Source organism: Phycodurus eques, chromosome 1 (genome assembly GCF_024500275.1).
Source record: "Phycodurus eques isolate BA_2022a chromosome 1, UOR_Pequ_1.1, whole genome shotgun sequence".
NCBI lineage: Eukaryota > Metazoa > Chordata > Actinopteri > Syngnathiformes > Syngnathidae > Phycodurus > Phycodurus eques.
Window position 1 is genome coordinate 20,721,026 of NC_084525.1, and position 21,737 is coordinate 20,742,762.

General features: G+C 41.5%; 1 protein-coding gene across 1 annotated transcript in view; it reads right to left on the reverse strand.

Annotated features, from left to right (window-relative positions):
* The window catches only part of emc1 (ER membrane protein complex subunit 1), a 23,519-nt gene extending 2,722 nt beyond the window's left edge, over positions 1 to 20,797 (reverse strand). Inside the window, exons 1-21 of the mRNA XM_061682388.1 lie at positions 20,672 to 20,797; positions 18,643 to 18,770; positions 18,483 to 18,548; positions 18,318 to 18,411; positions 18,104 to 18,232; positions 16,290 to 16,416; positions 16,064 to 16,213; positions 15,820 to 15,987; positions 15,271 to 15,342; positions 15,067 to 15,165; positions 14,821 to 14,917; positions 13,251 to 13,367; positions 11,490 to 11,689; positions 9,688 to 9,837; positions 9,427 to 9,588; positions 9,220 to 9,339; positions 7,229 to 7,366; positions 6,314 to 6,487; positions 4,604 to 4,814; positions 4,437 to 4,521; positions 4,004 to 4,133 (exon numbers count right to left, since the gene is read on the reverse strand). Of these exons, the coding sequence (XP_061538372.1) occupies positions 4,004 to 4,133; positions 4,437 to 4,521; positions 4,604 to 4,814; positions 6,314 to 6,487; positions 7,229 to 7,366; positions 9,220 to 9,339; positions 9,427 to 9,588; positions 9,688 to 9,837; positions 11,490 to 11,689; positions 13,251 to 13,367; positions 14,821 to 14,917; positions 15,067 to 15,165; positions 15,271 to 15,342; positions 15,820 to 15,987; positions 16,064 to 16,213; positions 16,290 to 16,416; positions 18,104 to 18,232; positions 18,318 to 18,411; positions 18,483 to 18,548; positions 18,643 to 18,770; positions 20,672 to 20,763 (2,709 nt within the window). The 5' untranslated portion in view covers positions 20,764 to 20,797. The remainder of the gene's footprint in view (positions 1 to 4,003; positions 4,134 to 4,436; positions 4,522 to 4,603; positions 4,815 to 6,313; positions 6,488 to 7,228; positions 7,367 to 9,219; positions 9,340 to 9,426; positions 9,589 to 9,687; positions 9,838 to 11,489; positions 11,690 to 13,250; positions 13,368 to 14,820; positions 14,918 to 15,066; positions 15,166 to 15,270; positions 15,343 to 15,819; positions 15,988 to 16,063; positions 16,214 to 16,289; positions 16,417 to 18,103; positions 18,233 to 18,317; positions 18,412 to 18,482; positions 18,549 to 18,642; positions 18,771 to 20,671) is intronic.
* Between the last annotated feature and the right edge of the window lie 940 nt (positions 20,798 to 21,737).

A 21,737-nucleotide genomic window follows, 5' to 3' on the forward strand; every position in this document is an offset into this window, starting at 1 on the left:
AATAAAATCTTTTTCACCCGATCAGCTGAAACTCATGTGATCTGCCCCGATCCCTAATTATGTCTACATGTGTTGCTTCACTGTTTGTGTTCAAATATCCATTGCTTAAAGGGTAACGCCATTGTCACATGGATCCTAGTTGTTAACCCCTGTGCCTATGGAGTTTCCATTTCTACATTAATATTAAGATAGCGGAGGATATGTGTTTGTTTTAATTACATAAGGTGTCTCTTTATTTTATGTTTGGTTTGACGGTAACCTTTAGCTGAGAGTGGCAAACAAACAAAAAAAGAATATTTACTAATTAAATCTGCCACACTCCTGCGTGTTGTGAAGTGAGTTGAGTCACCTGACACCATATGGCGCTAGTATCTCCAGTTCGCGCTTGCAAGTCAAAGCTAAAAATCAGCCAATGGATGGCTCATATCTCGAAAAACTCCTATGTCGCGTCACTTGTATCCAGAGGTGGAACCAAGTCATTGCTTTGCAAGTCACAAGTCTTTGCCCTCACCGAGTCAAGTCCAAAGTCGAGATAGGCAAGTCCAGAGTCAAGTCCCAAGTCATACACCTTCAGTTGAGTCGTTTCGAGTCATTTTAACAACACATTAAACACATATTTTAATAAATATATTTATATTTAATTAATTTGAAAGTATTATATACTGCCTTTATATGTTTCATATATTTTAAGAATCCATATGTATTTATCACAACAAATCTTCAAGCAAAAAACCTCCGAGGGAGAGGATTAGTTTATTGCCCTATTCAAACCGATCGATAAAAACCAGAATCATCTTTATTTGCCAAGTATGTCAAAAACACACAAAGAATTTGTTGGAGGCGCTCTAATACAACAACAGTCGGTCAATTGACAGAATACTTTTGAGACATAAAGACATAAAAACAAACACAGTCACAGCAATAAAAGGTTACCAATAGTGTGGTAATGCCGGTCGAATTTTTTATTTTTATTCTTGACAAGTGTGCAAAAAGATGCAGAGTGCTCTAGCAAATAGAGCAGTTTGAAATGACTACTAGAACAATAGTCCGGTGCAATGACCATTGTGCAAAGGGCGCCGAGACTTCAAGAAATGTATGCAGTTGAAAGTGACTAGTAGTGCAATAATCTGGGACAATGTCGATTGTGCAAATGTTGCAGATGCTACTCAGGCACATCAGTGGCCAGTATTGGTCAACAACAGATATGCAAATAGTGCAACACGGCGAGACAACTACAGTGACAAGAGTTGACAAGATGAAGCCTAGTGATCGTAAAAACCGAGATGTGGTGGTATTGGAATCGTCTTCTTTTCCTTTCGGTTTGTCCCTTTAGGAGTCGCCACAGCGCGTCATCCTTTTCCTCCTGAATCCTCCTCTCGAACACCAACTGCCCTCATGTCTTCCCTCACGACATCCATCAACCTTCTCTTTGGTCTTCCTCTCGCTCTCTTGCCTGGCAGCTCCATCCTCACCATCCTTCTACCAATATACTCACTATTTCTCCTCTGGACGTGTCCAAACCATCGAAGTCTGATCTCTCGAACTTTGTCTCCATAACATCGAACCTCGGCTGTCCCTCTGATGAGCTCATTTCTAATTTTATCTAACCCGGTCACTCCGAGAGCGAACCTCAACATCTTCATTTCTGCCACCTCCAGCTCTGCTTCCTGTTGTCTCCTCGGTGCCACTGTCTCTAATCCGTACATCATGGCTGGGCTCACCACTGTTTTAGAAACTTTGCCCTTCATCCTAGCAGAGACTCTCTGTCACATAACACACCTGACACCTTCCTCCACCCGTTCCAACCTGCTTGGACCAGTTTCTTCACTTCCTGACCACACTCACCATTGCTCTGTACGGTTGAAGTATTTAAAGTCCTCCACCCTTGCTATCTCTTCTCCCTGTAGCCTCACTCTTTCCCCACCACCCCTCTCATTCATGCACATATATTCTGTCTTACTTGGACTAATCTTCATTCCTCTGCTTTCCAGTGCATTCCTCCATCTGCTCCCTGCAGATCACAATGTCACCTGCAAACATCATGGTCCACGGGGATTCCTGTCTAACCTCCATTCCTCAGGCATCTTCTCACGCGCTAGAATTCTATTGAACAAGCTGGTGAAAAACTCCACAGCCATCCCTCCTAGATGTTTCCATACCTCCACAGGAATGTCATCAGGACCAACTGCCTTTCCATTTTTCATCCTCTTTAATGCAAGATACAAGTTTTTATTGCAGTAGTCTGACATAGTGCAATCGTGAAAGACCATATTTTTCTTGGAGTCTTACGTGTTGTCTGTCCCACACCGCCGAAAATGTTTTTTTTTTTTAATAAACTTTATTGGTGGTCAGATATTTACAGTACTATGTCAAAAGACGCGCGACAAGGCTAAAAATAAACTAGGTTTTGGATTCTAATATACTGTACACGACGACGACATGGAGTAAATGTGTTTTGCGGAGCCGATCGGCGAATTATGCCATTAAAACCGATCAGCATAAATTGCTAATTATTGGCCGATACCGATCATGCCGATCAGAGTGGCGTAAAGTCTTGTAGATAGTACATTTTCAGTTATTCTATGAAAATGCAATGCTATGACTTACTTTTTCTCACTTTATTTTCTTAAGTGCCATGAAACAGACCTGTCACAAATAAGAATTTTAATCCAGTGGTGCTGCAATAAGTAATCAAGTATTCTACTGACAATTCTATCAGAATAATTAAGTAAGGATTTGCTTGGTTAAAGAGCAATTATGAATACACACGAGAAAATGAGACATTTCACTTATTAATGAAAGACAAATTGTTTTCCTCTTTTAGATAATCAACATTGTTTTTCTTAAATTCACATTGTGCATATAGCAGGAAACTGCATTTTGTCTACAAACATTTCTAGTGAGGCAATTTCAAACATAAATAGGCATTTCCTGTGAGTATCAAAAACATCCTATAAGGCAATTTAAAAATGAGACAAGTTTATCATCTTGTTATCAATGCAACAATTTTATCCAACTGTGGAATCTCAGTTGGAACACTCGAGGGCACCATGTAATATTACATCAAAAAGAGGCGTAGAAGACAAGGACACGAAGAAGAATCAATTTCATGTCGAATAGATGCTATGCTACCTGTGCGCTGATCGATCGTTAAATAAAGTGAATAAAAAACAGAAATACAAGCCTGATTCTTCAGAACACTACACTGACTAAACCAGACTGTAACCTACAGGAAGGTCAGATAACGGCGTGTCAGCCCGCCGTGTAACTATTTGCGTGATAGCTCGCAAAGCTAGCTGCTAATGCTAACAAAACAAGCATACGTGATGTCAAGCCGCACGATTCCCACAATGCAAGGAGGATTTGTTTTTCTTTTTTTGCAAGAATTAACGTCCTTATTGTTACGTTAACTGTCGTTGTCATTTCTGTGTATGTTAACAGTGGTTTTTGGAATGTACCGGTATACCTTAGTTAACTGTCACATGTATTGCTGATTTATGCTGTATTGTTTTTTGGGTTGTTTTTTTCATGAAACTATTACTTAGTGTGTGAAAGAATGGCCTCTTGGTCAATTCCTTTACAGGAGCGTGTCTATCAGGGTGTTAAGTGTCTACAGATAATAAGTGTGGTAGACTTTGATCAAACACAATCAGTAAGATCCACAACATTATGTTGACACTTTTCATATTTTCCATTAGTATAACAATAAGTGACACATATAGCCGTAGAAAGAGAAGCTACAAATTTTGGTTTCTCAGTGCTTTGGTCAAAGTAGCAAGTCGTTTCAACTCAATGGGTTCAAGTCTAAGTGAGGTCACGAGTCATTGCTGTTCAAGTCCAAGCTGAGTTTCAAGTCTTGTAACATATTGTCGTGTCTAAAGTCATCAAATTCGTGACTCGATTCTGACTCGGCGTCAAAGTCATCAAACTTGAGTCCACAGCGCTGCTTCTATCTCAAGACACCACTGTACAAACACTGAAGATTCAGTGATGGCAGACTCACCAAACATGTGGACTCCAGTCCAGAAGGGGCAGTGTAAATTCCCCGCACTCTTGAAACAGTTTGATTGTAGTTGACGAACCATTCTGTGCGGATGATCAACTCTGGAGCATAAGGGATGAGGTTCTCTTCCCTGGAAATTACAACAAAGCATGAGAACTAGAAATGTATGTTTGTAGATTGCGATCTTAGGGATACTAACATTACATAGGTGGCTAAAAGCATTGTGTAGCTGCTTTTTCTAGTGGGAACTGCTAAATTACCCAACCATTACACCCAAATATCATACATAAAAAATAAATAAATAAATAAAGGAGATTTGGCTAAAGTTGTGTCACGTCATCGAAACTGACCTGCCCATTACCTCCGCAGTTGACACATTGAAACACTCAACTGATCCTTATTACACACAAGCAGGGCAAACTGAAGGGCTTACCGGCTCTGTTCGGATATTATCTCAGGCCTCCGAGGGTCGAGGAACATTTTTGGCAGTGATAAAATTCCTCCTGACGGCAAGCCAACTGTGGAAAAAAATGGTTTTGAAATTGTTGCTGTTGACAATTTTTTTTGAAAAATCTAAACATTTGAACCGTTCAAACTCACTGAGCAGATGGCGGCTGGTGATGCCCTTTTCAGTCAGTGTGGCCTCCATGGTGGAGATGGACGAAGGGAAAATGTAAGACTGCTGCAGCACCTGGGGCGCGTGCGGCCGATCCAGAGAGCTGAACACGGTGCTGTTGTACAGCTCCATTCCCTCATACAGTTCGATCACTGAAAACTCATTCCTGCGAGACTTGGTGCTCCAGTATTCGTACTGCAAATAGGCAAAATGGGATATACAAACCCTTCCCAAAAAATTTCAATATCATGGAAAAGTTTTTTTATTTCCATAATTCCATTCAAAAAGTTAAACATTCATAGATTATAGATTCAGGGCCCACAATGTAAACAATTTCAGGTATTTCGTTGTTTATTTTTACATAATTTGGGCTTCCAGCTCATAAAACCCACAAAATCAGAAAATTAGAACACTGTGAAAAAATTACATATACATCTCAGTTTTTGTAGAAAAAAAAAAGAAATTAGGGTCACATTAAATCAATCAAAATATGGTACTTTCAAAACAATTTGTTAATCTTCAATACTTGGTTGGAAATCCCTTTGCGCCTTGGCATTGAGGCAAACAGCCTGTGGCATTGCCTGGGAGTTATGGAAGCCCAGATTTCTTGATGCTCCCTGCCAATTCTTCTTTGTTTTTGGGTCTGGTGCCCCTCATTTTCCTCTTGATGATAATCCATAGATTCTCAATGGGGTTTAGATACGGCGAGTTGGCTGGCCAGTCCAGCACTGTGATGGGATGGGCATCAAACCAGGTTTTGGTGCTTCTGGCAGTATGGGCAGGGGTCAAGGTCCCGCTGGAAGATTAAATCTGCATCTCCATACTGCTAGATTCTTGAATCTTCTGTTTGATAATCCGCTGAAGCCCACAGTCATCTCTTTGGCTGGTGCATCTTCTCCTGCCACATTTTGTCCTTCCACTAAACTTTTTATTGATATGTTTGGACACAGCACTGTCACCCAAGGAACCCGACAGTTGTACCCCATCTCCCGGAGGCATCTGAATGCGGTGGTTTTTGAAGCTGTGACTCCCGCCTCATTCCACTCTTTCTGGATCTCTGCTAGATTCTTGAATCTTCTGTTTGATAATCCGCTGAACCCCACGGTCATCTCTTTGCTGGTGCATCTTCTCCTGACACATTTTGTCCTTCCACTAGACTTCCCATTGATATGTTTGGACACAGCACTCTGTGAACACCCAACCTCCTTAGCCATGAACTTTTGTGGCTAACCCATCCTATGGAGGGTATCAATGATGGTCTTCTGGCCAGTTGTCAAGTCTCCAGTCTTCCCCATATTGAACCCAACTTAAGACAATTGAACCAAACTGAAGCAATTTAATGACACCTGTGGAAACATGTGCAGGTCCTTTGAGTTTAGTAGATGATTAGTGTGTGACACTCAGTTTAAAACATTTATGGCCTGCAAAATTTGGGCTCATTTCTTCGCGGTATTGAATTTTTTATTTTATTTCTGATTTCGTGGGTTTTATGACCTGGAAGCCGAAATTATGTAAAAAATAAACAAATACTTGAAATTGTTCAAATTGTGGGCCCTAAATCTAAAATCTATAAAAGTTAAACTTTTTGAATGGAATTATGGAAATAAACTTTTCTATGAATTAATTTTTTTTGGAAAGGGTCTGTAATATTGGATCTTAATAGCTTGAAGGATCCAGAATACAGCAAAGCTTACCACAACCCAGTTTTCAGAGTGCACAACATGAACCGGCCCACGGGTCTTCCTCTGCACCGCCTCGTGGATAATCCGACCGGTCACGCCGTCAATCAGCAGGATGCCGATAAAACTTCGCTCTTGGTGCAAGTCTGTGCTCTCTGTCACCACCGCCAATAGGTTGGGGTTCAGGTACTAGAGGACATAAGAATCACGAGAACTTTAACATCCATCCATTTTCTACCGCTTATCCGAGGTCGGGTCGCGGAGGCAGTAGCTTTAGCAGGGACGCCCAGACTTCCCTCTCCCCAGCCACTTCATCCAGCTCTTACGGGGGGATTCCGAGGCGTTTCCCAAGCCAGCCGAAAGACGTAGTCTCTCCAGCGTGTCCTGGGTCGTCCCCGGGGTCTCCTCCCGCTTGGACGTGCCCGGAACACCTCATCAGGGAGGCATCTGAATCAGATGCCCCAGCCACCTCATCTGGCTCCTCTCAATGTGGAGGAGCAGCGGCTCTACTCTGAGATCCTCCCGGATGACCGAGCTTCTCACCCTATCTCTAAGGGAGAGCCCGGACATCCTGCGGAGGAAACCAATTTCGGCCGCTTGTATCCGGGATCTTGTTCTTTCGGTCACGACCCACAGCTCGTGACCATAGGTGAGGGTAGGAACATAGATCGACCGGTAAATTGAGAGCTTCGCCTTAGCTCCTTCTTTATTTACCACAAAGGACTGATACAAAGTCCGCATCACTGCAGAACGAGAACGTATTGTCAATGTATTGCCATCGGCAGGGCTCGTTCTCTATCTGCCGTGAATAGCACGGGATTACTGTACAATACAAAAATCCAGAATATTGAGTGTAAAATACAAACTGGGAAGTGCTTCATGGAAATCCTTCTGACCAAACATTGCAGGAGAAAAGTGGAGTTTACTTACCTTATAGAGGACGCTGCGATCTCCCATTACACGGCCCTGGGAGTGCACATGCTCGTTTGGCCTTTTCCCTTTGACCGAGACAATTTTCTGTACCTCTGTGGGGATGACGACCTCCCAGATGAGCTCAGTTGATAAATCCTAAGGACCAGACATGCAAACAACAAAAGCATGAAAAATGTGACAAAAAAAAAACAAAAACACGGGAGGGGCGATCTGGGGGGATCACCGGGCTCCCGCAGAGATTTTTTTTTATTTTAACATAAATTAAGCAATCTGGAAGACTCTGAAGAGTACAATAAGGAAAAATAAAGAAATTTTGGTCACGCAGAATTTTTTTATTTACACCGCTCAAGTACATGTTGAAGTACAAATTTAGGATTACAATGAAATTTGCCTAATTTCTTTGCTTTTTTTATTTTGGCCTCCAATTTGAGCCAGGCTCATCTCCACCTCCACCTGATGCCTGCTTCAGGCCGTGCCACATGAATAGCATCCTCCTCTTTAAGCGCTCTCATTCTGGAAAACAATTGACTACAATCATTGTCTGTTTCACTTCATTTTCACTATTACCAACTTCAAAGGCTAATCCCAAATGCATCCTCCAGGAAAATATTAAGTACAATATTTTTCTGTTTTTATTGGCCATTCCTAAATTTGAAGTTAGTTCATTGTGTGTTGTGACATAATCCCTAACATCGCTCTGTTGCTTAATACATTTAACTTTAACATCCTTAAACTAATTAGATAAATGGAGGCGCATTTCCTAATACAAGATGTACTAGCGGATCAACTCTTGTCGTGGAAGTTACGTGTGCTTCGCGGTTCCGCTGGGACCACAACTAGGGCCATGACCCGCAGCACTTCAACGCGAAAATACAAAAGACAATTCAAATAAATACGACACTGGCTGATCTGACGAACACAAATGTTGCTTAAACGTAAGAGTAGCAATAGAGGATGTCCGCTCCAGAGGTGGGTACAGTAGCCAAATATTGTACTCAAGTAAGAACTGTTACTTGACAATAATGTGACTCAAGTTATAAGTGAGACAAATGCTACAATACATGAAAGCTGTTGTTTTTGTTCGTCTAAATGTAAACACGACAAGTTGCGCGCCGTTGCCTTCATGATAACGACGACCTTCCCAACATGGCCGCCACGTAGGCACGACAATCAACCGGGCTGGCTTATCTCGTTTTAATACCTATGCCCGGGAAGCCCAATAGAAGACGTTGTGTGAGGTCATGTGACTTTCTGTGTCGTTTGATGAGTGAGCAAACAGCGCCAATGCGGAAGCTCTAAGTTGTAGTCTCACTCACTAAATAGTTGATAAATAAGCAATAATTGATAAATAAAAGTAGCGACCGACATTTAGATAATTGTAATGGTACCGCAGCAAAAGCGGCGGAAGTGATTTTCTGGTCTCGTCAACTCCTGTAATTTATCCAAAGCCGGTCCTGAGTGCACAGGCAGAACCTCAGGCCGATGCGCCAGCATATTAGTCCGCCGTGGAGTAATATTCACAATTACATCTGTGTGGATGGTGGATGTGTGGAATGGATCTATCTGCCAGCGCTGAAGGAGTACGAAACAGTCGATGACGACAGTGACGGCGACACCCCCCCCCCCGAGAAAAACTCACCGGATCTGTACAATTCACAGAAATGGCCTATTTTGAGTTCAAAGCGGCAATTTTCGCCGAAAGGCGACTGATTTGAATGTATGTAAGGACGCAAAATAAATGGTGTGACTGGACTGCAGCGAAACTCACTAATAAAGGGACATTTGCACACAAAGGTAGACAATATAGTTTTCACAGGCATGTACTATATACTTTATCATCTGCAAAGAACGACTAATATTACAGCATCCTTACTGAGGAGCAGCGATTGTCTCCTTGGTCTCCATGCACAACATACGCATTCTGTATTATACTGGTCACTGATGGTGTAGACACAATAGACAAATACCGTAATACAGGAGTCACTTGCCGTTCGCAGCCTGTATCCAGACAGTCGCCCCTGACTGGAGTCCACCAGGTAGAAGAATATAGAAGAAGCCATTTCCTGGAGCTGCTGCAAGACATTCTTTGTCGAGGGGAAGGCAGCAACCTGCGGTTATAAAAAAAAAAAAAAAAAAAGCTCAGTCATGCTTCCACTGCCACAACAATGTTTATTTGTACCTGTGAGCAGTCTGACCTTATACTGGTCGTCGACAAGTAGTAAGACTTTAGCGTAATCCTGGTCCATGAGTGGAAGCATGAGCGACTGAAGTACTGGCTGAGACAGAGCAGGTGGGGCAACATGGCTCTTCTTCCCAAAGATGGGGTTAAATACATGGAGTGTGGTCAAGCCTGTGTCCTGGTAGGAAAACAAACTCCTCAGAAATTACATTTTTAAAAAAGGAATATTTGATACAGATTTAAACCACCCTTCGTCAGAGATCTTCTGGTGGCATACCTTGTTTTTGATGAGCAATGTGCACTGCGGGGGGTGAGGGAAGTGGGCAGTGGTCCGTTGCACCATGAGTTTAAAGGCTGCATTGGATGGGACGTTCTCCAAGTAGTTCCGCCATAAAATCGTACCAGTCTTACTGTCAATGCCAAAAAGCTGAAGAGACGAGAAGGGTATGGTCATCGTCAGCCACGTATGTCAGACATCAGTGCAATTGGCTGTGGAACAGTGGTCACCAAATCTTTTGCACCCAGAACCTGAGCACACCGAGCAACACAGCCAAAACTGAGTGAACTTTTGCGCCGCGTGCAGGGCTTGGCACCTAGTTTTCATGAGTGGCCAACCGTCGGCCACTAGTTTTGCTGCAATTTCAAAATTTTAATCACAGGCAGGGCTTGACATTAACACCTGCCAACCCACCAAAGTACCACCACCACGCCAACTAGCCACTTTGGCGGGTTGTACCATCGGGTTAAAGTTCTGTCAACACGATGGATGCGACGGGTGTTTGGTCGGGTTGCTCGCTGTACGGCGGGCCTTAATGACTATTTTGACAGACCAACATAGAAACAAAACTACAAATTAAAACTGCAAGTCAGGATTATGCTGAATGCAGTTGCTATAATTAGAGGGGGGTGGGCCCATCTGGCTGCACAGTGACCAAATGGTTAGCACATCTGCCTCACAGTTCTGAGGACCCAGGTTCAAATCCGGCCCCGCCTGTGTGGAGTTTGCATGTTCTCCCCGTGCCTGTGTGGGTTTTCTCCGGATACTCCGGTTTTCTTCCACATCCCAAAAACATGCAAGCTAGGTTGATTGAAGACTCTAAATTGCCCGTAGGTGTGAATGTGAGTATGAATGGTTGTTTGTTTATTAGTGCCCTACGATTGGCTGGCGACCAGTTCAGGGTGTACCCCGCCTCTCGCCCGAAGATAACTGGGATGGACTCCAGCGCGCCCGCGACCCTGGTGGGGATGAGCGGTACAGAAAATGGGATGAATGGATGGTCCCATTTTAGGATCATGGGAAGCAATGCAGTGTGTTACTATGTCCAATCCACTAATGAAAAAGGAGCGAAACCAACTCAGAGCAACTCTAGAAGCCACAAGACCAGATGTACTCCAAGCATTGAATTGCACCTACTGCAACAAGGCCTTCCTACCTCGGATTGGACTGTATAGTCACACAAGCCATTGCAAGCCAGCATGACTTATATCAGTGCAGAAATCCACTGTCTCTGGAGGCAGAAGGATGCCAACAATGTCCAATCGACTCATGTTGTTTTAGTCACCCTCATTGCAGAAAATTGGGCTTCAAGAAGACAGGATGTTGGAAATGGATGCAAAGTATGTGCTTTTTCTTTTTTTAAAGCAAATTTTCAAGGCCTCATTGGCTCATTTGGGATTCTCTCGTCATATATTATGCAGAGGTGCCTAAGAATCACCTGTAGCGATAAACCCATATTTTAAGTAGGGCTGCTGATATTGTCTCAAAATACAGCTCTCTTTTGTTGGAAGCTCTTCTTTTGTCTTTTTCCCCAATTCTTTTTTTCCCCCAAATTTTTGCTAGCTTGTGTGCTTACTTTTTTGCTACTGTATTTAAGTGATCAAGACAAGCGGTTATGCTTGTGTAGAGGCACAGGCAGATGCACCTGATTTTCAAAATAAAATGTTTTTTTTTGTCTCCCTGTGCAGCCCTGTACCTAATGTCCCACGGACCAGTGCGGTGATTAGGGATCACTGCTAAAACACAAATATAAAACAAGAAATAAATCTTAAATGGAACAAGGCAAGTCTTAAATGGAGTACCTTGCCAGACGCTGTGACCATGACCATCATTTTCTGCAAGTTGAATTCGTCTCTGGACAGCGTCTCAATGCTCACATCGTTTTTAACTTGGCTGTGAGGTTTGCGCGCATCGTAGAAGAGCTTCCAGAGGTGAGCAATCCAGGCTTGCATTAACATAAACTGAGAGGACAGGCGCTTCAGCACCATGGACATCAGGCCATCTTGACAAGAGGACAAGCGAAGAACACAGACAATGTTTAATGGAAGCCCTGCAATCTCTCATGCATGCGCTGCATGGTTCTCACAACACATTTCAAATGCTTTGCCCTCCAGTGGCACAAGAAACAAGAAGAAACAACAACATGCAATCGGATATCTTCAGATTAGAATCACGCCTATTCCAAGTGATGATAATCTCAGATACGTATCGAACATGTGCCACTGCGAATGCAGCGTAAACGCAGAGATCAGTTATGTCCTGTCAATACAGCTTGACGTCATCAAGATAAACCGATTGGGGACGTATACACAAAGGTGTCGGTCCAAACACAAACACTGGCTGAAAATCTAAACTACAATGAAAGAAGATCATCAAATATGATGTAAATATCACACATTCAATCTTTAAATAAGCAAAATATTTGGAAACGGCATCCAGTGAAGTACCCCCCTTTAAGTCAATGGGAAGAGGGAAGAGTCAGCGGTTTTGTTTATTTCCATGTTGTCACTACCCCACGTCGATAGATAGTGAAGGCTGCCGCACACCCAGCGACGGGACCGAATCAGACTGAACTGTCGCGCAGTGTGCATGGTTTGGCAACTGCTTTCATGAGTGGCCGACTGTTTTTGCCGCGATTCAAAATTTTAATTGCTGCACCACACCGTTGCAAGGTTGCAGTTTACAACTAATAAAAATGCACACAAGATTTTACTCACACTGAAAATACATTTCCGGGTTTTTACGAAAGCGAGACACCGAAAGGCCGCCGCGCCGCCCAAGCCAGATAATTGGCGTATATCAAGCGTTAAATAGTGTTTTGCACCAATACTTAACTATATTCCTAATGTATTATGTGCTTATGGACAAAACAGAAAAGCTTGTGACCAAAACCTATGCGAGTGGCACATATCTCGCTGGGTACGTTCAATGTAGTCAGCAAGCCCCCTTTAAAATATCCACACTCACGCTTTTATTCCCACCCACATCCAATATCTTTCGCAACCTGCCTCTTCCTTAACTATTATTATATCTTTTTATGGTTTAAGAAATGTTATAATGTACAACATACTGTCTATACAACATCAAACACCTACACAGGCTTGCTATTCAGGGCGTCCGTATACCCAGTTGCTCAATGTGCGAGGTCGCATCGGCAACGGGTTCGAGCGCATCGCGCAGTGTGCGGCAGCGGGCCTTTGATGCAATTTGGGCATTAGCACATGCGGGTTGTTTTTGTGCAGTGCATATCCAGCCTATGTGTACCTTATCAGATGAGCAGGCTATCTATAGATTGTAGAAGAACAATGTGAGGAGAAACAAGACTACAAAATGGACTACATAGAGGACAGAGAAAGCAATCCTAGAGTTTGTACTCATCACAAGGGCAGAGACTTTTTTTTTTTTTTACCTTGAATAGCTGAATCCAAGTGCAGCAATAAAAGGGATAGAAAAAGAAAAAGTGAAGCTAAAAGCAAAAAAATGATTCACAGACTCCCCTTCTTGGTGTGAGTCATGGAACCCTGCAGGGTTCGGTGCTTCAAAACAACAGCGGTGACATTTACCGGCCTTCTTGCCAAACTCCCCCTCTAGCTCAGCCTGCGTTCCCGTGAGGGGCAGATCCACCATTTCCATGGTCACCACGTCTGAAAGGGACTCCTCTCTGGTCCACATGGCACGCCCTGAAAACAGACACCATCATGTAAAGCAACACAGCAGCAAGCAAATGTTAGGATATACTCCTGATCTGATTTTATGTAATAGTTTTAGTTTATTTGTCAGGCCATTTTTTTATTTTATTACATATTATTACAGAGTCCGTAATTCAAAGCACATCGCTGATAGCCACAGTTAACAGCTATCCGCGAACCTTAGCTCAAAACAACAACAACTTACAAGGCCAGGCTCCTCTTTTTTAAAGCCACACCCAGGGCTCATCTCAAGTCTCTTGATTGCAAGGTTTCTTTCTCCTCAAAACATTGAAAGCGACCCAGAATGTACCTGCCTCCCCCTTGGTCCATCAGTATTTATATTTCTATACAATACATATTTTATGTGTTGATTTTCACGTTGTCATTCAGAGGTGTCACTTCAGGTCATGCATGAACACGGACGGACACATGTACTCTGATAGATGTGCTGCTGTTTAGAGTTGAAAATGGAACGCAATATAAATGTAAACAAGCGTGGCTTTTACAGTAATTGATTGATTTTCACCAAGGGCCGTAATGTACTTTTACTTGTGTAATGTAGTTTCACGTGCAGAGTAAATAAAAATTATGTTTTTGCACCCATTGAGATCGTCTGCTTTCTTCGTTCGGGCCAGGGGGAGCTACACGGAAGTTGTTGTCACACGGCCATATTAAGGAGAGTCTCAATTGTCTTAAATGCACATTGAGGATCCAGCATAGAGAAGCTTCCACAAGATAGCTTAAATTGAGGGATGTCTGTTGTATCCTCTGCGGAATTCTTATACCTGCTCTGTGGTGATGTTTGAAAATGGGCGTGCACCAGCTGGATTGTAAACGGAGCACAACTTCAAATTAAATAGTTAATCTTGTGTTTTCGTCATTCCTTGATTTGATTTTATTATTTTGCTGAGCGTCTGTTCTATTTGGGGCAGTATTTGATATCAAAATGACCTCATTACAGTGGCTCATTGTTACTATGTACGCCTAAATAGCCTATTTCTGGTTGTATAGTAAGTAGGCTGTCATTTTGTCAGCTGCATTTGGTCACAAAGAAAATAAAAACGTTCAGTTGGTTCTACACTATTTTTGCATTCAACGTAATACATAAGCAACACATTGACACACACAAGATTGTTTGGTATCAGGAGGAATCGAGCAAACCCCAGAAGGGCAAAAATAAAAAAAAGCAAAAGTAGTTTTGAATAATACAATTGTAATTTGCTTTTTCTGTAAGCAGAGGGGGAAATCTGACTTTAATTTATTTTAAGGCCATATCGCCCAGGCCTTACTCCTGTTGACCGAAGTGGTGAAACACACACTCACTGGCCACTTCATGAGGCAGATCTGCACAGTCTCATGAGACTCAGTGCAGGAGCTGTATTGAAACACCTGCCTTTACAATCATAGTACAGGACTGTCCCTTTTTTTAAAGCAACATCTGTACCTGGCTGTTGCATGAAGCTGAGTGTGTGGTCTTCAGTCTGAACCATGACCCTATAGCCTACAGAATCGTCTTTCTTCAGGAACGCCTGAACGTAGAGCTGAAAGACACAACAAAAACAATGACAACATGGCGCGGAAAGCCAACGCTAACGTCCAAATGAGTCAATTAACAGAGATGAGTAATCCACTGCGGGCTCGCTGGGAAGTGACGAAGCTGGAAAACTGGCTTTGGAAAATATTCCCTCACCTTTTCTGGTTTGCCACTATTAGGATCGATATTAACATTCAAGGTTGTGTCGAGAAGTCTGCGTCCAGTTTCTGCACTAAACAGGTTAACATTGCAGGCCTAAGAGAAGAAAGATAGAAAGATCATTAAAAGTGATTTGCACTGTCAAACCTCACGTTAACCCTTCAAACGCAGAGAGAATACTCAAATGACACATTAACTCACTGTTTTATTCTTGGGTGACATAACAGCAGCGACAGTTTTATCTCCAGTGGTGGCAAATGAAGCCAGCATCGCCTACAAGACAAAGGTGTCGAGTGTCAACTGAGATGCTTTCAAAATAAGGGTTTTATCGAGACAAGCTCAAAATCATACAAGGAACTAGAAGTGCGTGGTGGTAGACAACCACAATGTGTCCCACTGCCATCTAGTCAATTTAAAAGTTCCAGGATGCAAGTTGATGAAAGCTTGATTGACTTCTGGTGCATTTTTTTCTCTACATCAAATCATCTGTAATCCATTTATTTTTAAGGGAAATGTGAGCGCAGTTTAAAATGATTTTCAAGGGTTTCGGGATCATAGTTTGTGGTATATTTACAGTTTAAACTATTAACATAGGCAATTAAAAACATTAGCGGTGGGAAATTGATGACTCATGAATAATGACGTTTACTGTAATTTGTAAGGATAATTTTAAGGATTTGCAGACAGACACCTTCAAAGTGGCACGCACACCTAAATTGCGAGCGACAGTGTTGCAGGTTTGATACATACAGGCTTGAAATCCCTCAGTGTGACTATCTGTCCATTGTTGAGCTGGAGAAGCAGGTAATGGTCAGGACTGAGCTGAAGGAAGAACTCAGAGAGCGGGCACTGGGATGGATTGGGTTGGGTGGACACCAACACTGGACGGATGTCGGGCGTAACATCAAGTCCCAGTGACTACAGAGGGGGGGGAACCAGTTTGAAACAAATAAAAAATATGGGACCGTGGAAAGTATTTTATTCAAGGGAATACCTGCAGAGGTATCTGGGTCATCTGTGTTTGTGTATGAATATCAAGTGTGTAGAGAGAGGCTGAGGCGCCATCCACACACATCAGTATTCCCTGACCGACCACAGCACAGCTGGCCTGTATGTTGGACAGCCATGGCGCTTCAACTGAAACCTGAACAAGGAAAGAAAGTCAATGGCTTTGTTTCCCACAAAGCCATTAGATACCACTATTACTATAGGGGGAATACCTGCTTGATTATCTCTCCATCTTCCAAACTGTAGGTAACAACAGTAACGTGGGAATGAAGGAGGACCCCCAGTGCAAACACTTCCCCAGTTCCTCCAGAATAGACAAACTGGTAATCCACTGTCTCGCTAGAAAGACAAAAAAATTCAATCCATAATGAAAACTAAACACTGCCTGCCTTTCTGTACCAGTCATTTTTGTATATCACTAGGTTCATGTTAATTTAGGCTTTTCTACTACCAAATTTAACTGACAAAAAATTACATCATCATCCTTAAAAATAAATGGCTTGTATGTTTGAGCTACTCAACAACAGACAAAAATATACATGAGCCCAAGACTTTCTCTAACTTCCACTAACAGCCCTGGCTAAAGATACAAGATACATTAAGATACAAGTTACAAGATAGATTAAGATACAAGTGACCTGACTTAAGAGGTTTTTTTTCCCGAGATAAGAGTCGTTGTTCTGTTGATTTTTTGCTTTAAGTTGTGAGCGAAAATTTGAGATACGAGCCCTTTTGGTAGCAGCGGTTTGGGCTGAACAATTCTTCAAAGAAGAGGCTTCAAGCTGTTCAATTCCACTGCCAGATGACATTTACTGTCAAACTAAACATAAAAGAGAATTTCACACGTATTTTAAACAACCACTTAGCTTTGCCTTATGCAAGTGCTCTTAGCTTACGGGCTAACAAGTAGCATCAGTGTTGGATATTTAAACACAAACAATGGAGCAACACATGAAGATATAATAATACTCACAAAGGCTTACATAAAGTCCTTATCCGCTCCCAAAAAAAAAAAAAACTAACAACTCCTGCTGCGGAGTTATATGTCTGTATTATACTGCCCACCAGTGGCGAAGGCATGCACTTGCAATTAATCAATCATGATGCACAAACTGTTTAATTCCTTAGAGTCTATCTAATTTTGCTATTACTAAACATTTACGTAAAGTACAATATTATAGAATGCTATTTTCCTTAACAAAAGACAGATTTATTTTTTTAGCTGGAACAGATTAATGGCATTTCCATTCATTTCAGGGGGAAAGATTATTTCTTATACGTGTTTTGAATTACGAGCTTGGTCACTCAACTTGTATCTCAAGGCACCACTGTATCTCAGTCGAGATGGATCACTTCAACATACGTCCTTGACACCAATTACTACTGTCCTATTAACCAAGGATTTGGTCCAATCTTGTGGCATTTTAGGGCGTAAAACAAAGAGCACAAAAACTGCAAATACTGTGCACCACCATTTAGCATGAGGGATACATTCCTTACCCAGCCCCAAAATGTGTAAGTCTGCGAAAAATAATAATTTTACCCCTCCCAAATGCTTTAAATACTTATGATTAAACTTATTGAAACACACCAAGACTCAATTAAACTCACTTTATAAAAACATTGTAAATATATTTGAACTCACACAAAACATTGCAAGCACAATATATTGAAAATGGCACTGTACGTATTGTAGTGTCGAAGTACATAAATGTGCCTTTAGGAGGCGGGGCCAGGAGTGTCTGGATAGAGCTGTGGCCGACAGCAGCTGCTGCATGAGTGTGCTCACATTTATGTTTTACTGTTTTCCTGGTGTTCACTAAATGGCTGAAAAGTGCATTGGTAACTGTGGCTCTCCTTTCATTGCAGTAAGTATAACTTACAATCTAGGAAGGGAACACTGTAGGTGAATTTTTAACAAAATGTTGAGGATAGGTTCCACAGAAAATATTTCCAAATAGGTGAATATTGAACTGTGAATATGGGGTTCACTTTAGTGTATTCTCCTCCAGATTTGGTTGCTTACCTCTCTGGAAGATTCTCAATCCACTTTAGATGACCATTAGTAAGGTAATGAAGAGACAAGGCATTTTTCTTCATTACAGCCACATGCTTCACTGCGTCTTGCTGTCCAACTAAACATGCCGCCTGGAAACTGAAATGTTGGCACAAAAATGACAACATTACACAACGGCATTGACTACATGGTGCTGAGTAGCACAATTCAAGCTGTCTATCACCTGCCGGAGTCCAGCACAATCTCCCAGTTCAAACCACCAACATTTACATCCCAGGAACGCAGTATGCGGCCATTTCCCACCACCAGAACAGCATCTAGGAGACAAAATAAGCATATCAGTAAACACTATACAGCTCAGTGTGGCCATTTTGGTTGACTAACTCACCTTGTCCATGATGCAGAAGAGCATTGATATTTCCTTCCGGCCCAGTCTTATCCACATGTCGCCAAACTATGACAGACATGATATTAAGCCCTCATGAAAAAGAGCTACTTGCCAAGTCAACCAGTAAGGGAGGCGTACAACAGCTCAATAAAATACTCACAAAGTTCTCCAGTCCTGATGTTCACTGCAGCAAACACATTTTTCTCAGTTGCCATAATCACCTTTTTGGATGACTGCAGGTGTGCGTCGAAATGGGCAAACCGGACATTGCCAACATATTGCTGCCTCCTGTTAATAAAAATGTACATGCTGTGTTTGGATACTAATTAAAGAAGATGCAGTTGATAAAAAAATAAATAAAAATAAAATAAAATTTTTAAAAACTGAATGGGGAGAAAAAGACATGTATTATGAGACGTGTCAAACTCGAGGTCCTAGTTATCAATCATAAAAATGATGGGCATCAAATGCAGGGGCAAATGTGTAATTTGATTGGCGATTATTAAGGTTCCCATTTAGAACATATTAGCTAAAGGACAAGAGGTGGAACTGGTTGTCTGTAAACAAACCCAGAGCAGCTCAGCTCCCTGTCAAGCGGATGTCGCGGCTAGCGATGCGCCTTTGGCGGAACGTCAATTTGCAGCGCCATTTAAACAGCCTCTGCCAAGGCTCTTCAGATGGAGCCATTGCATTAACAAATGCAACCATTTGTGTTTTTGTAGCATCATTATTCCCACTGCTCAAAGTGTTACTCCGTCATTGGTTTGCACTGTTCATTTCCGAGAAGGAAGACAAATCATTGATGTTGCACTTTCTTAAAAAGATTTACATCGTAATTCTTCTTTCTTTTAAATATAATTAAATGTGTTCCTGAGTACACAAAACATGAGCAGTTGGTTTTGCATTGTGTCCTTGCTCTACCCAGAGTGAACCAAACCGTGACCTTACAACCAAGATACGTACACTACCGAACTGAGATTTTCAATGTACCATCACACCCCAGGGATAACATATATAGATACATCAGTGGTTCTTAAATTTTGGAAAGTACAGGTAGTACTGAACCCCGCAAGTTTCATACGTAAATTCACTGAACCCTTCGTAATTGGAAAAATAAAATGTGGTTTTAGTTTTCAAATATATAATTTTACAATTTGATGAACAGTAAAAAGGTGAGAGCCTTGTTGTTCTAAAGAGCTGTCATGTCAATGAATCAAGTGGGGTGAACCGAATGGACAAACACACACAGACACAGTGCGTGTGTTTTGAACTCTGGTTAGCCCCGGAGATAGAGACTTTATTCATCCACAAGAGAAATTTACAATAATGGCAGTATTCACAATAAAAAAGAGCCCAAAGCAAAGTAGGCATGCAGAAATAAACGTTTAGTAAAAAATATTAAAAATTAGTACCTGAAAAGTAAAAATATTTACAAAAATAGTACAGCATCTGTATAGTAAAAATATTAAAAGTAGTAGTTTCTGTACTGTAAAAATCTCGAAAATAGTAGTTCCTGTGTAGTAAAAGTATTCGAAATAATTAAGTGTCTGTGCAGTAAAAATATTTAAAATAATTGTACCTGAAAAGTAAAACATAATTAAAAACAGTATCTGGAATTTTTTTTTTTTTTTTTTAAACTACAGTATTGGCATAAAATGTTGAAGATAGTATCTGTCAAGTAAAAATATCTTGAGTACATGTATAGGTGAAATATTAAGTTTTGTAAACATATTGAAATAGTTTTGTAAAAAGAATATTAAATATAGCATCTGTAGTGAATGGTAAAAGTATAAAAAATTATATCATTCATAGATAAAATAATAAAAGTAAAAATTTAATCAATATTAACAAATATTAAAACCAGTATGGTCATAGCAAAATTCAAAATAGTATCTGTCATTAAAAATATAAAAAATAGTATCGATTAAAAATAGTACCTTTATTGTAAAGTACTGTATGGAACTACCAGTTCTTACCAAACGCTAATATTTATCCACGTCGTCAAAAAAAATAAGGCAGCAAACAGAAACAAATATTTAGCATTTTCTTTGATACAAATTCCAGCCCAAATACATGCAGCAGATCACAGCACACAGTGCAGCTGATGCTAACACATCAGCATGTCCAGATTACATTTTATTAAAAAAAACAAAAACGCACGTCTTTCAAACGTTCGCAATAATATTTACCAGTCAAATTTTCCCACTTGATCCTCGAACACGGCATCGACGGCAAAAGAGAACATAATCACTTTGAACCACAGCAAAAAGAGCTTAGCCATGGCCACACTCAATTTTGCCCTGCACTCCTTGGGACAGACAGCAGGAACTTGGACGCTGTCTCTTCGGTTTCGCTTCAAGAAACGTGCTGCCCCCTACAGGTTGGAGGTTTGCTCACTAATTACAAAACGCACACCGTGCAGTATCGCAAGCATCATCATAATCGGGTTAAGTCAACACGATTCTTCCAAATGTCAATTTATGTCAATAGCACATTTCCGCTTTCCTTATCGTACCCACTGGAGTACACACACACACACACACACACGTTTATATATAGCCACATTGGCTATGGCCCGCCCTGTTCCGATGTAAAATAATACAGGATCAGTGTTGGGAAAGTTCATTTTCAACGCAAACGAGTTCAAAGTTTGGTTCACCTGTCCAAAAATCAACTAGTTCATAGTTCTTTTCTTTTTCAATATTGCTGACGGGCTATTCCCCTCAAAATACTGGCATTTCATTTTCCCATTGTTGTCACCCACTCAATCCACACTATAGCCAAGTGCAGCTTTCACCCTACAATATCAAAACCATGAGGAGAAAGCGTGTTGCATTAATGTTTTTGATTTTAATGAGGAGTTTAAAAAAAAATCGTGACTTCTGTCCTTAATGTGAACACAAAAATACGCAACACAGTATGACAGAACCGATGGTGAAAGGACATTGATAACTTTGCATTCCCACCAGCTCTGGCTGATTATCCATCCATCCATTTTCTGGACCGCTTATCCTCACTTGGGTCGCAGGCATGCTGGAGCCTATCCCAGGTGAACTGGTCGCCAGCCAATTGCAGGGCAGATATAAACAGACAACCATTCGCACTCACAGTCACACTTACAGACAATTTAGAGTCTTCAATTAACCTACCATGCATGTTTTGGGGATGTGGGAAATGGAGTATACAGAGAAAACCCACGCAGGCACGGGGAGAACATGCAAACTACACACAGGTGAGGCCAGGATTTGAACCCAG